This window comes from Astatotilapia calliptera, chromosome 7 (genome assembly GCF_964374335.1).
Source record: "Astatotilapia calliptera chromosome 7, fAstCal68.1, whole genome shotgun sequence".
Classification (NCBI taxonomy): domain Eukaryota; kingdom Metazoa; phylum Chordata; class Actinopteri; order Cichliformes; family Cichlidae; genus Astatotilapia; species Astatotilapia calliptera.
This window is the reverse complement of record NC_137428.1, coordinates 13347453-13359293: the sequence shown is the minus strand read 5'-3', so window position 1 is coordinate 13359293 and position 11841 is coordinate 13347453. Positions and strand designations below refer to the sequence as shown.

At 39.8% G+C, this 11841-nt stretch overlaps 1 protein-coding gene across 4 annotated transcripts in view; it reads left to right on the top strand.

Annotated features, from left to right (window-relative positions):
- The first annotated feature begins 269 nt into the window (after positions 1 to 269).
- The window catches only part of pi4kaa (phosphatidylinositol 4-kinase, catalytic, alpha a), a 43437-nt gene continuing 31865 nt past the window's right edge, over positions 270 to 11841 (top strand). For 2 of the 4 annotated variants that reach the window (XM_026173034.2, XM_026173033.2), the window contains exons 1-14: positions 270 to 601; positions 4346 to 4462; positions 4565 to 4658; positions 4745 to 4833; positions 5108 to 5180; positions 5294 to 5556; positions 5649 to 5715; positions 5846 to 5994; positions 6071 to 6136; positions 6224 to 6320; positions 10430 to 10621; positions 10710 to 10810; positions 11283 to 11412; positions 11498 to 11627. In XM_026173034.2, coding sequence (XP_026028819.2) covers positions 503 to 601; positions 4346 to 4462; positions 4565 to 4658; positions 4745 to 4833; positions 5108 to 5180; positions 5294 to 5556; positions 5649 to 5715; positions 5846 to 5994; positions 6071 to 6136; positions 6224 to 6320; positions 10430 to 10621; positions 10710 to 10810; positions 11283 to 11412; positions 11498 to 11627 — 1667 coding nt within the window. In that variant the 5' untranslated portion in view covers positions 270 to 502. Of the gene's footprint in view, positions 602 to 4345; positions 4463 to 4564; positions 4659 to 4744; positions 4834 to 5107; positions 5181 to 5293; positions 5557 to 5648; positions 5716 to 5845; positions 5995 to 6070; positions 6321 to 10429; positions 10622 to 10709; positions 10811 to 11282; positions 11413 to 11497; positions 11628 to 11841 lie in introns of all 4 variants that reach the window. The other 2 variants (XM_080303476.1, XM_080303475.1) reach the window with 1 other exon arrangement.

Sequence of the window (11841 nt, the reverse complement as noted above, 5' to 3'; positions counted from 1 at the left end):
GGTATGGTCTTTTTTCTTTCAAGCCATCATCCAAATTTCTCCTAACTTTTTGTCAGAATAAGCATTGTATTCTTTGAATGTGTAGGATTAATAATAATAATAGTGCTATTTGTGTTGTACTATATTAATTTTTTGTGATTACTTACTGTTGTGTGTAGTACTGGTGGTTATTTGTGGTTTTCTGTGCACAAATGTTATCTTCTTTGCTAACAGTCACCAAACAGACATTAGCTATCATTGACAGAATGTGATAAAATGCTGTTATGTTGTTATATACATTATGGCCACTTGCCCTGTGACTGCTGAGATAAGCTCCAAAATCCTACGGAACCCATGGATGGATTATTTGTTGGCATATTGTCGATTTGCCCTTCTTGGACCTTACGCCTGCCGTAGCTGTCAGTACAGCCCAATGACAGTCATTGGTATTCACTAGCTACTCGTTGAGAGACGCTTGAAAGAAGATGCTTGTGTGTTTGTAGTTCTTCCAAGGGTAGTTAACATGTCTCTCAATGGAGGCGGAAGCAGAGGATTTTATTTCAACACCGTCCTGTCTTTGGCAAGGTCGCTGGCAGCTCACCGGCAGGCACCTATAGACAAGGTAACGCTTCAGTTAGACTAGCGACCTACCGGTGACCAGCTAATAGCCTAAATAGTCTCTGACAGTAAGGCCCGTCACAGACCGCTTTTCTACCAGTGTGGTCTGTGTTATGAATCAGAATAGACTCTAAACATGACTGTTTTGTCAATATATAAATTATAGAGTTATTTCAGGATTAAGGGGCGCCACATAGCATCACTGGTACCTTGCTAATGTCGGCTAACGTTAGCTGTTTTTAGCCTGTAGTTTTCCTTTTAAAAAAACCCAACTTTTCCCCTCATGTGAACAATTAGATCCTTACTCTTCATCCGTACATGTTGGCACAGGAAAGCAAACCCTTTTTGTGTCCTGATTCAGTCGAACACCCGCTGTATGTACAGTTATACACAGTATTCTAAACTTTTAGTTTGAGGGTCATTACCAAATATGGTGGCACCAGATCTTTAATCATTGTGGTCCGAACATTCTTTGAATGGACCAACATGTGTAGTCAATGTTGTCAGGAGAGGTGCGGGATAAATACAAGTGTTATGAAAATATGTTAAAAAGCGTTACTTATCTGTAATTTATACGATGTATAAAGAAATAAAATATGTATGACGTAATCAAGATTTGTCCAGTCACCTAAATATTTTGGAGCTGTTCCAATGAGCTGTTTATTTGGCTGACTTCAAAATGAATTTGTTTTGAAATGTATTTATGTATTTGTTTGTTTGTGTAGCGTGTATTTTTATTTATTTGTGGCAGGAAAACACAACGATAGTTATGTAAAAATGACTGCTTTTAAACTCTTTACCTTCAAAATAGACACACAGATCAAGATATAAATTATATATTAGCCACTGTTGGTCAGCAACATCTTTTTTGCTGTTGTATAGTGTGTGTGTCTGTGTGTGTTTAGTACAGTAAGCATATTGTAAATAATTAAGTAAACTAAGACCAAGACAAAATTGTACTTTAGCTCAAATCATTATCAGTTTTTTGTTTTCTCGTATTTAATGGGAAAGGTTAATAAGTTCATAATTGGTAATCATAGCTTTAGCCTTGTGGTTTTCAAAGTTTTGTGAAAGCCAAAATTTATAGTGACAGTTGTATTCATATCTGCTTAAAACTGTTGACGTGTCATGAGTTATTTTTTCAATTGCACTTTCAGAAAGAGTTTTATTGCATATTTTCAGCATCTGTACCTAGAATGACATCTTTAGTCTTTCCAATAAGCTCCAATAGTGTATTTTATATCGTGCCATCATGACCTTATCACCCAAAGTGGTCGTCCAGAGGCTGAGGGTGTAAAAAAATTAAACTCTTTAACTGCTTACAGTCAGTTAACAAAAGCATATGTATCCAGCATTTGACTTTGACAGAATGATTTAGATGAATGATGAAGTATTTACCTCCTTGTTGTTGTACACTACAGTGATAATGAATGGTTGACAAAAAATCAAGACACACTCTGACTTGGCTATGCCTAGGGCATATCAGTTGCTCTAATACAGTGTCAGCATACTTTAAGTTCATTGTCCAATGTTGTGTAATGTTACCAAATCCAACATGGCTCACACAACAAGTGTATTCAGTTTTTCTCACTTCTGCTTGTATTCAATGTGTCCAGGTCTTATGTCAGGGAAAGAAACTGTGAGACCAATAAATTCTGATCCTGTTCCCAAACATTTCAGTGATGAGGGCTGAAGTAATATTTTAATCCATAGTCACATGCAGAAGTTTTAGCTGACAAATATAGCGTTAATATTGCTGGCAGAAGGTAGCAGAATATATGGTAAGGTGGAGTTTCACTATAGGAGTACTAGCTCGATTCTGAGTCCCCTTTTGGAGTAGGATAAAGCTGTCATCTGTGGTGATATTTTTAGTGTAGTTGATGGGTAACAAGGTCCTCAAACAGGTTAATCTGTTCATGACAGGAAAGAGGGGCAACTTCCCTGTTCTCTCAAATTAAGAGGAACAAGGCAAGAGGTACACAAAGAGGGAACAAATTATGACCTTAAGGTTGTCAATTTCACACGAGTCCATCTAGTTCCAAAACCTACTGCAGATGCCAACTAGCAAAAAGTGGTTTTGTTTGAATGGCATGATTTTAACAAACACTGATTTGAAATTGTTTTATTACAGTGGATCAGTCTTGAAAATGTGACACTGAATGTTGTTGAGAAACCTAAATTGTACAGCCAATTCTCTTCTGGATGAGCCAGTGTTACTCAGTTGAATCGTTAGGATATGTGTTCAGAGATTAAGCAGCTGAGTGTATTGTAAAATTCTACAAGAATGCAGAGGTTGAACTGATTAGAAAATACATTTACTGAGAATCAGAAGGGGGAAACGCTAAACAGGAAGTACACTCCTTGATAAAGAGCCGTGGCTGCAGTAATATAATGACCCGTCAGCCCATTGTGTTATTGTTTAAGAAGTGTGTGCCAGTTTGTGGACTTTATTTTGCTGTTTTTCTGTCTGCAGTAACCTGCTCTATAAATCTGTATGTGATCGTATTGATTATCTTTAGAGATGTAGGATGTTTAAGGGGTTGTCTGATAAACAAAATTTATTTATTAGTCATTGTTCTGAATTTTAGCCAAGAACTACATCTGGTATTGGAGACCGTGTCTGTAGAGGAGGGACTCTACTTAAAAGCCATCTTTGAGTGGGGATTTTTAACTCTTTCTGAAGATTAAAAATATTAATGAATAATAAATTATTATTATACTTCTTGCTTGTTGTCTGAGTTACGGAGTTACTTTCAGTGGATGTTAGAATGTCCTGTGGTTTTTTTGTTTAATTTCAGAATCAGTTTGTAAAATGGAAATGTCCTATTAATCTAATTTCTGCTTATCTTTTCTTTGACATTTTTCAAAAGTCAGATTTAATGAAAAATTTCAATGGTGTCTAAGCCAAAAAGACAGCAGCAGTTTGTAATAACCTGCTGAATACTCATTTCCCTCTCTTTCATTTATTAGTGTTTTGTCTCAAGCTTATTGAGATATTATTTAGTCTTAATAAGCAAATCAGTCATCTTACCTGGATGATTGATTTGGTCTTTGGCTTTGAAATCAAATAGTTTTTAGTGGAATGTTTTATGTGAAGTCTCCACAACATCCCCTTTGTGGGCTTTAATCATTTAAAATATCCTCTCTCTCCTCTCATGGAAAACAAACAGGAAGTAGTGGCCCTGCTCTCTGTTTAAATGGTGGTTAATCCCTCACTGAACTCTCAATCATGGGGCTAATTAATGCCACAGGCAGGTTTTCAACTGGACTTTTAATTGGATTCAAATCCTGAGGCCCATTTAGATAGTCAAAATCATTAACATTAATGGGACAACAAAGTGCCTGTTTTAAACCCACCCATATGGAAAAGATATATATAAATCTTATAAAGTTTGTATCTGTCTTGTGTGAAACTTGTATGAAAAGCATATAAGTGTGAAAACAGATATAAGATCCCTTGAAAAATTATATAATGAATCTTGTATGTTTTGGATACTTACTAAAACAATGTATGAAAGTAATGCCAAAGTGGCCACTTTCATGAGTAAATCATGTAAGCCTTATATGATTTACTCATGAAAGTGGCCACTTCCATGAGTAATCACATATAAGTTTTTACTATTTCTTTTCCGTATGGGCAGTAGGCAAGAAATTTCTCTATATTTAAAATATTGTTATATTTAATAGCTTCCTAAAGTTGAGAAATGTTTACAACTCCTCTTCATCCACCCACATTGTCCTCCCACAGGTTCAGAAGCTACAATGCATGTGTCCAGTGGACTTCAGAGGAATCTTCCAGCTAGATGAAAGAAGGAGAGATGCTGTGATTGCAGTTGGCATTTTTCTAGTCGAGTCAAACCTGCAGGTAAATAGCGTACCTCGTTTCCTCTCCTCATTGTCGTACTTTTGTGCTTGTATTAATTTAAGGATGTTCATTTTCTTATACTCTGGAATACATGTATTTCAGCACAAAGATGCTATTGTTCCCTACCTTCTTGGGCTGCTTAAAGGACTCCCTAAAGTTCAGTGGATTGAAGAAAGCTCGGAACGCAAAGGAAGGGGTGGGTAACAGTCTTACATGTACTTTATCCTGTCATTTCTTTTCATTTTAGAGGTGCTGTTTAGTCATTTTTTATTTTTGTTGCAGATACCCTTCCTGTGGCAGAGAATTTCAGCTTTTGTCTTGTGACATTGTTGTCAGATGTCGCCCAATGTGATGAAACCTTACGAGGGCAGGTGTGTGGTAATGACTCTATATATACATGGGTATAGATGCTGTTTATCTCATGTGTACTCAGATTTTTAAATACATTAAGCTCTCATTCACACAGGCCTAGAGCCTGGTCAGCAACCATTTGACAACCACCGGTCGCTAGGGAAGAAAACAAATATTCCCCAATTGGTTAACATGTGTGCTGGCAATTCCTGGAAGTTATTTGTTGCTTCAGAAGAGTAAAAATCAAAATGGTTTAAATATTAATAAATATTATTTAAATGATTATGTTATCAGATCCTGGAAGCAGTTATGGACATCATGCAGGTCCTGCAAGATATCTGCAAAAATCCAGAAGCTCATGACAAAGGTACCAACAGAGACCTCGTTCTTCCGTTAAGTGCTGCTATAGATCATTCCAGTGCTAAATAACATCCACAATATTCTTGTACGTATTCTTGTATTATTCTTTTTCTTGTACAGAATACCTATGTAGGTACACTGTGCCCACCTTGCTTGGTGTTGCAAGAGCATTTGGCCGATACAGCAACACTGACGAGCCGTTACTATCCAAGCTGTTTCCTCGACCAGTTGTTCCCTTACTGTCCACAAATGATGATGGCGATACTGTCCGGCGACGGTCCTTCAATGACTTTCGTTCAATCCTACCAAGCTCCTTGCTCACAGTTTGTCAGGGAGACTCTCTGAAACGCAAAGGCTCCTCTGTGTCCAGTGTGTCACAGCAGGTAATAAAATGAAACGGGCAAGAAGGCAAAACTAACAACATGTGTTTATTTAAAAAAAAAAAAAAAAAATGAAATCCTGATTTTGTTTTCAGGCCAGTCCAGAGAGAGCAGGTCTGACACCCAACTCGCCCGCTGATCCCTCTGCACAGTACTTTGAAGGTAATTTCAGATCAGGTTGACACCTCTTTTTGGGTGCAGTATTTCATGCTTTCAGAAGTTGTTTTGTTTTTTACCGCAAACAGAATAGACATTTTTACGGTACATAATTTATTCTTCCCTCTATGTTAAGGTTCTTACCTCCCCGATGGCAGTGCAGTGGACCCTGACTACTACTTCTCCACCATAAGCTCCAGCTTCTCTGTGTCCCCTCTTTTCACTGGAAGCAGCACTGGAGAGTTTCACGTCCCTCTAGATATGCTCAGACAACTCCTTCACATGGTCAGCAGTAACCACACTCAGAGTTTGGTTTTGTACATGCATGCAAGGTGAACATTGTATTACTTCTTTTGAACAGGTTCAACAGATTGTCTCTGAGTCGTTTTTAAAATCACTGGATGACACCTTGGCAGAACTTCAAGTGGTATGCCTCTCAAGTCCACTCAGATTTCTCTTCACTTTACTTTTCATGTTACGCTTTATTTGTAAATTTCTGTTGCTTTCTTTGCAGGTGAATCCTGGTCTTCATCTCTACTACAAAACCTTCAGTGATCCTCTTTATGTAGCCATATTTAAAATGCTGAGAGACACTCTTTATAATATGAAAGGTAAGGAAATCTGTAATAGATCCTTTAATTAAAGGTAGTTTTACCCTTAACAAAATCTAACTAATATTTTCAACACCTTCAGGCAGTGGTAAATTAACAAGGTGATTCTGCTATTTGTATCTAAAAAGTGCTGTGTTTCTCGTAAAGTCCTTATTTGATGAAGAGAAAAGTTAACCAGAAACTACAGAAACAGTGGTGGTCTGCATTCTCAATTGCACACTTTGATCAGGAATAAAAATATGGTGCCAGAATTACAGGTGATAAACAGTGCTGTAACTGATTGCAAAAATGAGAACCAGTAATATTCTAACTTTTTATTTTTAAAATTGTCTTTTAATTTTGTGATGTTTTTGTTTTTTGTTTTTTTTAAATCTACTGTGATCTTGAAAATGGTATTGAGTATATTACTGGTTATTAGTATAGTGTTTGAAATTTTAGTGTCATGAAAACCCTACCTATTAATTGCAGAAAATGTGCAGAAAAGTAGATGGATCTGAGATCCCTCAGATAACAGAGTAATAAACAGCTAACTGAGCTAAAATTAGGTCAGTTGCATATATAGATTTTGTTTTTCTGAAATTTGTATTACAAAGCTAACTTACCAATCTAATTTGGAGTTTTTGATTAAAATACTCTAAAAGCTGCCTGAATCATACACACAAAGTGAAGAGGTCCAGTTTAAGACTCTTAGTACATAGGGCCAATGTGGGCCTCATAAACTACAGCCTTAAGTGCAACCTAGAGGAACTGCAGTTATTACAACTTACACATTAGCTTCCTTGTATAGCTCTCAAGAATGCCCATCGATTCTTTCACATTAGTATCTGTATTTTGTCTCCCTTCCATGTTTGGTGAAGAAAAAGTGGATGCAAGTTGCATTGACTCACCACATCATCTTGTGGTGTGTTGACAGTGCATCAGCCACCACATTGTCCATACCTCTCTGATGTTGGATGTCTATGTTGTACTCCTGAGCAAGCAACGCCCATCTCATCAATCTTTGGTTGTGATTGTACATGTGTTTTAGGAATACCAGAGGGTTATGGTCAGTATAAACCATAACAGGAGTGGTGGTTGACCCCACGTACACGTTGAAATGCTGCAAAGCAAGCAACATGGCCAGGGTTTCCTTCTCAATGGTGGAATAGTTGAGTTGATGAGGCTTGAACTTAGCTGAGAAGTAGGAAACCGGGTGACTGATGTCATCAACTCCATCCTGTAGCAGTCCTGCCCCAGTGCCACTTCTAGCTCGAAGACCTTGCTGAAGTCCAGAGCAGCCAGTACAGGGGCACTGCAAAGGAGAGACTTGGCACAGTCAAATGCATGTTGGCACTCAGCAGTCCATACGAAGGGTTCCTTTGGACTGCACAGATGAGTCAGAGGAGCCACTACTGTCGAAAAATTCCGGCAGAAACATTGTAGTAGCCCACTAGACCCAAGAAGCGCCTGAGCTCCCGTCTTGTGGTGGGCACCGGGTAGCTCAGTACGGCCTCCACCTTTGCATTCACAGGGCGCACCTGGCCATGTCCTACTTGTTTTCAGAGGTATGTCACTACCGCCTTGGCAAATTCACACTTTGCCAGGTTCAGGGTTAGGGAAGCCTGGGTTAAACGAGCAAAAACATCCCTCAAAGTACTCACATGATCAGTCCAGCAAGAAGAATATACCACAATGTCATCCAAATACACATTACAATTGTTAATGTCCGTTAACACAGAGTTCATAAGTCGTTGGAAAGTGGCTGGTGCATTTCGCGTACCAAACGCCATCACTGTGTACTGCAAGAAATGGTCTGGAGTAACAAATGCTGAAATATCAGAGGCTCTGCTAGTTAGAGGAACCTGCCAGTAACAGATCTAGCTTTGTTATGTAGGTGGTGGCTCCAATGCTGTCTATGCAGTCTTCCATGCGAGGCAATGGGTATGAGTCAGGGACTGTGACTGCATTTACCCTCCTAAAATCAGTACAAAAACGAGGAGAACCTTTCTCCTCGTTTTTGGTGTCAGCAGACATGAAGAGCTCCAAGAGCTATGGCTAGGTATCGCCAAACCATTTTCAAGCAGGTACTGTACCTCTTTTTTCATTAACTCCCTCTTGAGTATGTGTGTTGCTTAATAGGGCACGCATCACCCACGTCAATGTTGTGCTTTAACACTGGGGTTCTAGATGGTACATCCCCAAACAGACTAGGGTGCGCTTGGATCAGGTTTTTCACGTCATCTTTCTCGTCATGGGGAAGATAGGAGAGGTACGTGTCTAAGGCATCAAGAACCTCTGAGTTCACACTCTGCTGACCTTCACTGCCCTTTACCAAACCATCATCATGGTTTATGGGCACAGAAATGAGTGAGATGGAGCCCTCTTTATCGTCTTCCCTAGAGTGAAACAGTTTCGGCATATTTATATGGCAGAGCCGTGTTTTGCGCCTTCTATCCGGAGTGCGAACAATGTAGTTTGTGCCATTGACTTTGCTCTCTACCACATATGGACCTGCAAATTGGGCTGACAGAGATGGACCAGAGGTGGGCACCAACATGAGTACCTGATCACCAGGTTTAAAAGAACGCTGCACTGCCTTCGTGTCATACTGCTGCTTCATTTTCCCTTGGGCTGCTGACAGAGACTTCTTGGCTATTGCACAAGCATGGTACAAACATTCCCGACACTGCGTGACAAACTCAAGCACATTTGATTGCGGCTGCACATCAGATAAAAACTGCAGCAGGGCTGAAACCAAGGGACTCCTGGTTTGCTTCACGAGCTGCAAACAGTAGGAATGGCAGTCCGTCATCCCAGTTCTTGTCAGTCTCCAGACAATATTTTCGCATCATCAACTTTATGGTCTGGTGCCATCTTTCTAGTGCGCCTTATGACTGGGGATGGTAAGGGCTGGAAGGGATGTGTTTGATACCAAGTGATTGCAAAGTCTGCTTGAACAGTTTTGACTGAAAATTGCTACCTTGGTCGGTTTGAACAACTCTGGGCAGACCAAATGTTGAAAATAATTTAAGTAGAGCCTTAACTACGGTGGGAGCGGTGATTTTTCGAAGTGGTATGGCTTCAGAAAAACGGGTTGTGGCACACATGATTGTCAAGAGGAACTGATTACCCGCTTTTGTTCTGGGTAGAGGACCCACACAGTCCACTAAAACACGCTCAAAAGGCTCCCCAACTACCGGGATGGGTTTAAGAGGAACAGGTGGCACCGTCTGATTAGGTTTACCCACAATTTGGCAAACCTTGCATGTTTTGCAGAACTTGGCAACGTCTTTCTTCAGACCTGGCCAGAAAAAGTGCTGAAGAACGCGGTCATAGGTTAAAGTGATTCCTAAATGACCTGACCGCGGGTGTTCATGCGCAAGCTGCAATATGCCGCCCCGGTTGTCCCCTAGGAATGGCTATTTGGCGTACCACCCCCCAACCCTCATCACCTCCTTCCTGCTGTAAAGCAGGTCTTGAGACCCATTTCCTCACCAGTAACCCATCCTCAAGATAAAACCTGTGTGCCTTTTTATTGTTTATTATCTCACTTACCTCTTTAAAACACTTAGGAAAAGTGAAAAAGAAAAAGCCAAAGCCAAAGTTACACAGAGTTTAAGTTCTCTCTCTCTCTCTCTCTCTCTCTCTCACTCACTCACTCACTCACTCACTCACTCACTCACTCACACACACACACACACACACACACACACACACACACACACACACACACACACTAAAGCCTGCTGCCCAAACCACTCTAGCTCACAGCACAACCTGGATGATTTGCTCACTGGCAGACCTGTAACATAGGAAAAGGAGAAAAAAAACTCTCACAGAGGGAGAGCCACTAGAGGTCAGCAACCATAACATGGTTCAAAATGGAGTTAGATGAAAGTACTGCTGCCTTCGAAAATAGGAGACTTTTCTTTATGTTCTGTTGATAGCTTTAGCTGATTTTGGAGTTGTTAAAATTAAGTATTTTTTTAACACTGGATTTTACAATAAGTGCTTTTTATATTATTCAATAACAAAATCACAATTTCTCCTTCCCTAATGTCTCTATAATAATAATAATAATAATAATAATAATAATAATAATAATACAAACATAATTTGTTTTCTGTCAGAACTTCAGACAGACTATGTGAAGGAGGTTCATGACTTTGTACTGGAGCAGTTTAGCAGCAGCCAGTCAGAGCTGCAAAGGATTCTTCATGATGTCGAGTACCTCCAGAGTGAACTGAGCCCACTCAAACTGCGCTGTCAGGCTAATGCCGCCTGTGTGGACCTCATGGTGTGGGCTGTTACTGAGGAGCAGGGTAAGTCTTGCTTCCTGTATCTTAGTCCAACAGTGAGTAATCAGTCTCGATAATCTTGATTGTAAACCTTTTTTTGTTTGTTTGCCAGGAGCTGAGAATCTTTGCACCAAGCTCTCAGAGAAACTGCAATCAAAGACATCCAGTAAAGTCATCATTGCTCACATGCCCCTCCTGATTTGCTGCTTACAGGTAAAGAACTACCAGAGAGGGAAGAAAATGATGTGGGAGCAGGAGTAGAAAAGTGTTGTGTCCTGTTAAGATTTTGTTTCTCTTTGACAGATTAGTGCTTTCTTTCTTTTCTTTTCTTTTCTTTTTTTTCAAGCCAATCAGTATGGTTTATACTTCTGAGGTATAGCAGGAGAATTTTGACAATGCTGAAATCGGGCTAAGATGCTCACATTAGAGCTATAACGATCAGTAGTTTGGTGTTGATGACAAATTTCTGAAACCTAGTGGTACTTGATTTTCTGGGTTATCACTGATGCTTTAGGTAATCACAGACTGTATCAAATCAGAAATTAAAAGCTTTAAAGTAACATCTATTGTGGCTGTCCTGTTGGAATGTTTCTCCTGCTTTCTTCACAGTAAATAGCTGTAAACCTGGGAGGAATGCAAATATTATTATTACAAATGCACATTTAGAAATACTTTTTGTGTTCAGGGGTTGGGTCGTCTGTGTGAACGCTTTCCAGTGGTGGCCCACTCTGTTACCACATCCCTGAGAGACTTCTTGGTGGTGCCCTCTCCTGTTTTGGTGAAGTTGTACAAATATCACAGCCAATACACCCCAGGTAACTCATGCTCCACCACTACCAGCCAGCCAACCGTGTTCCTTCCAGTTTAATGTGTTCTTACAAGATTATGATTTTGTTTAAGGTGGTAGTGAAATAAAGATTCATGTGACCAATGAACATTCCCAGTCAACACTCAGCACCCATTCGAGCAAGAAGAGCCAGCCCTCCATGTATGAGCAGCTTCGGGACATCTCCATTGATAACATCTGCAGGTGAGTTCCCCCACAGGTACATTAGGCACTGGAGCTTTCCATTTTCCAGTTTGCAAGAAAACAGTATAAATAACAGGTTCACAGAAGTCTTCATAAATAGAACCGTTTAAGATCCAATTTACTCCCACAGAGTTTTTATGAAGGAGAAATAATGGTTCAGCAGTTGTAGTGCATCGGCATACCACAGAACCTGCAGACTGCTTGTCTATCTGCA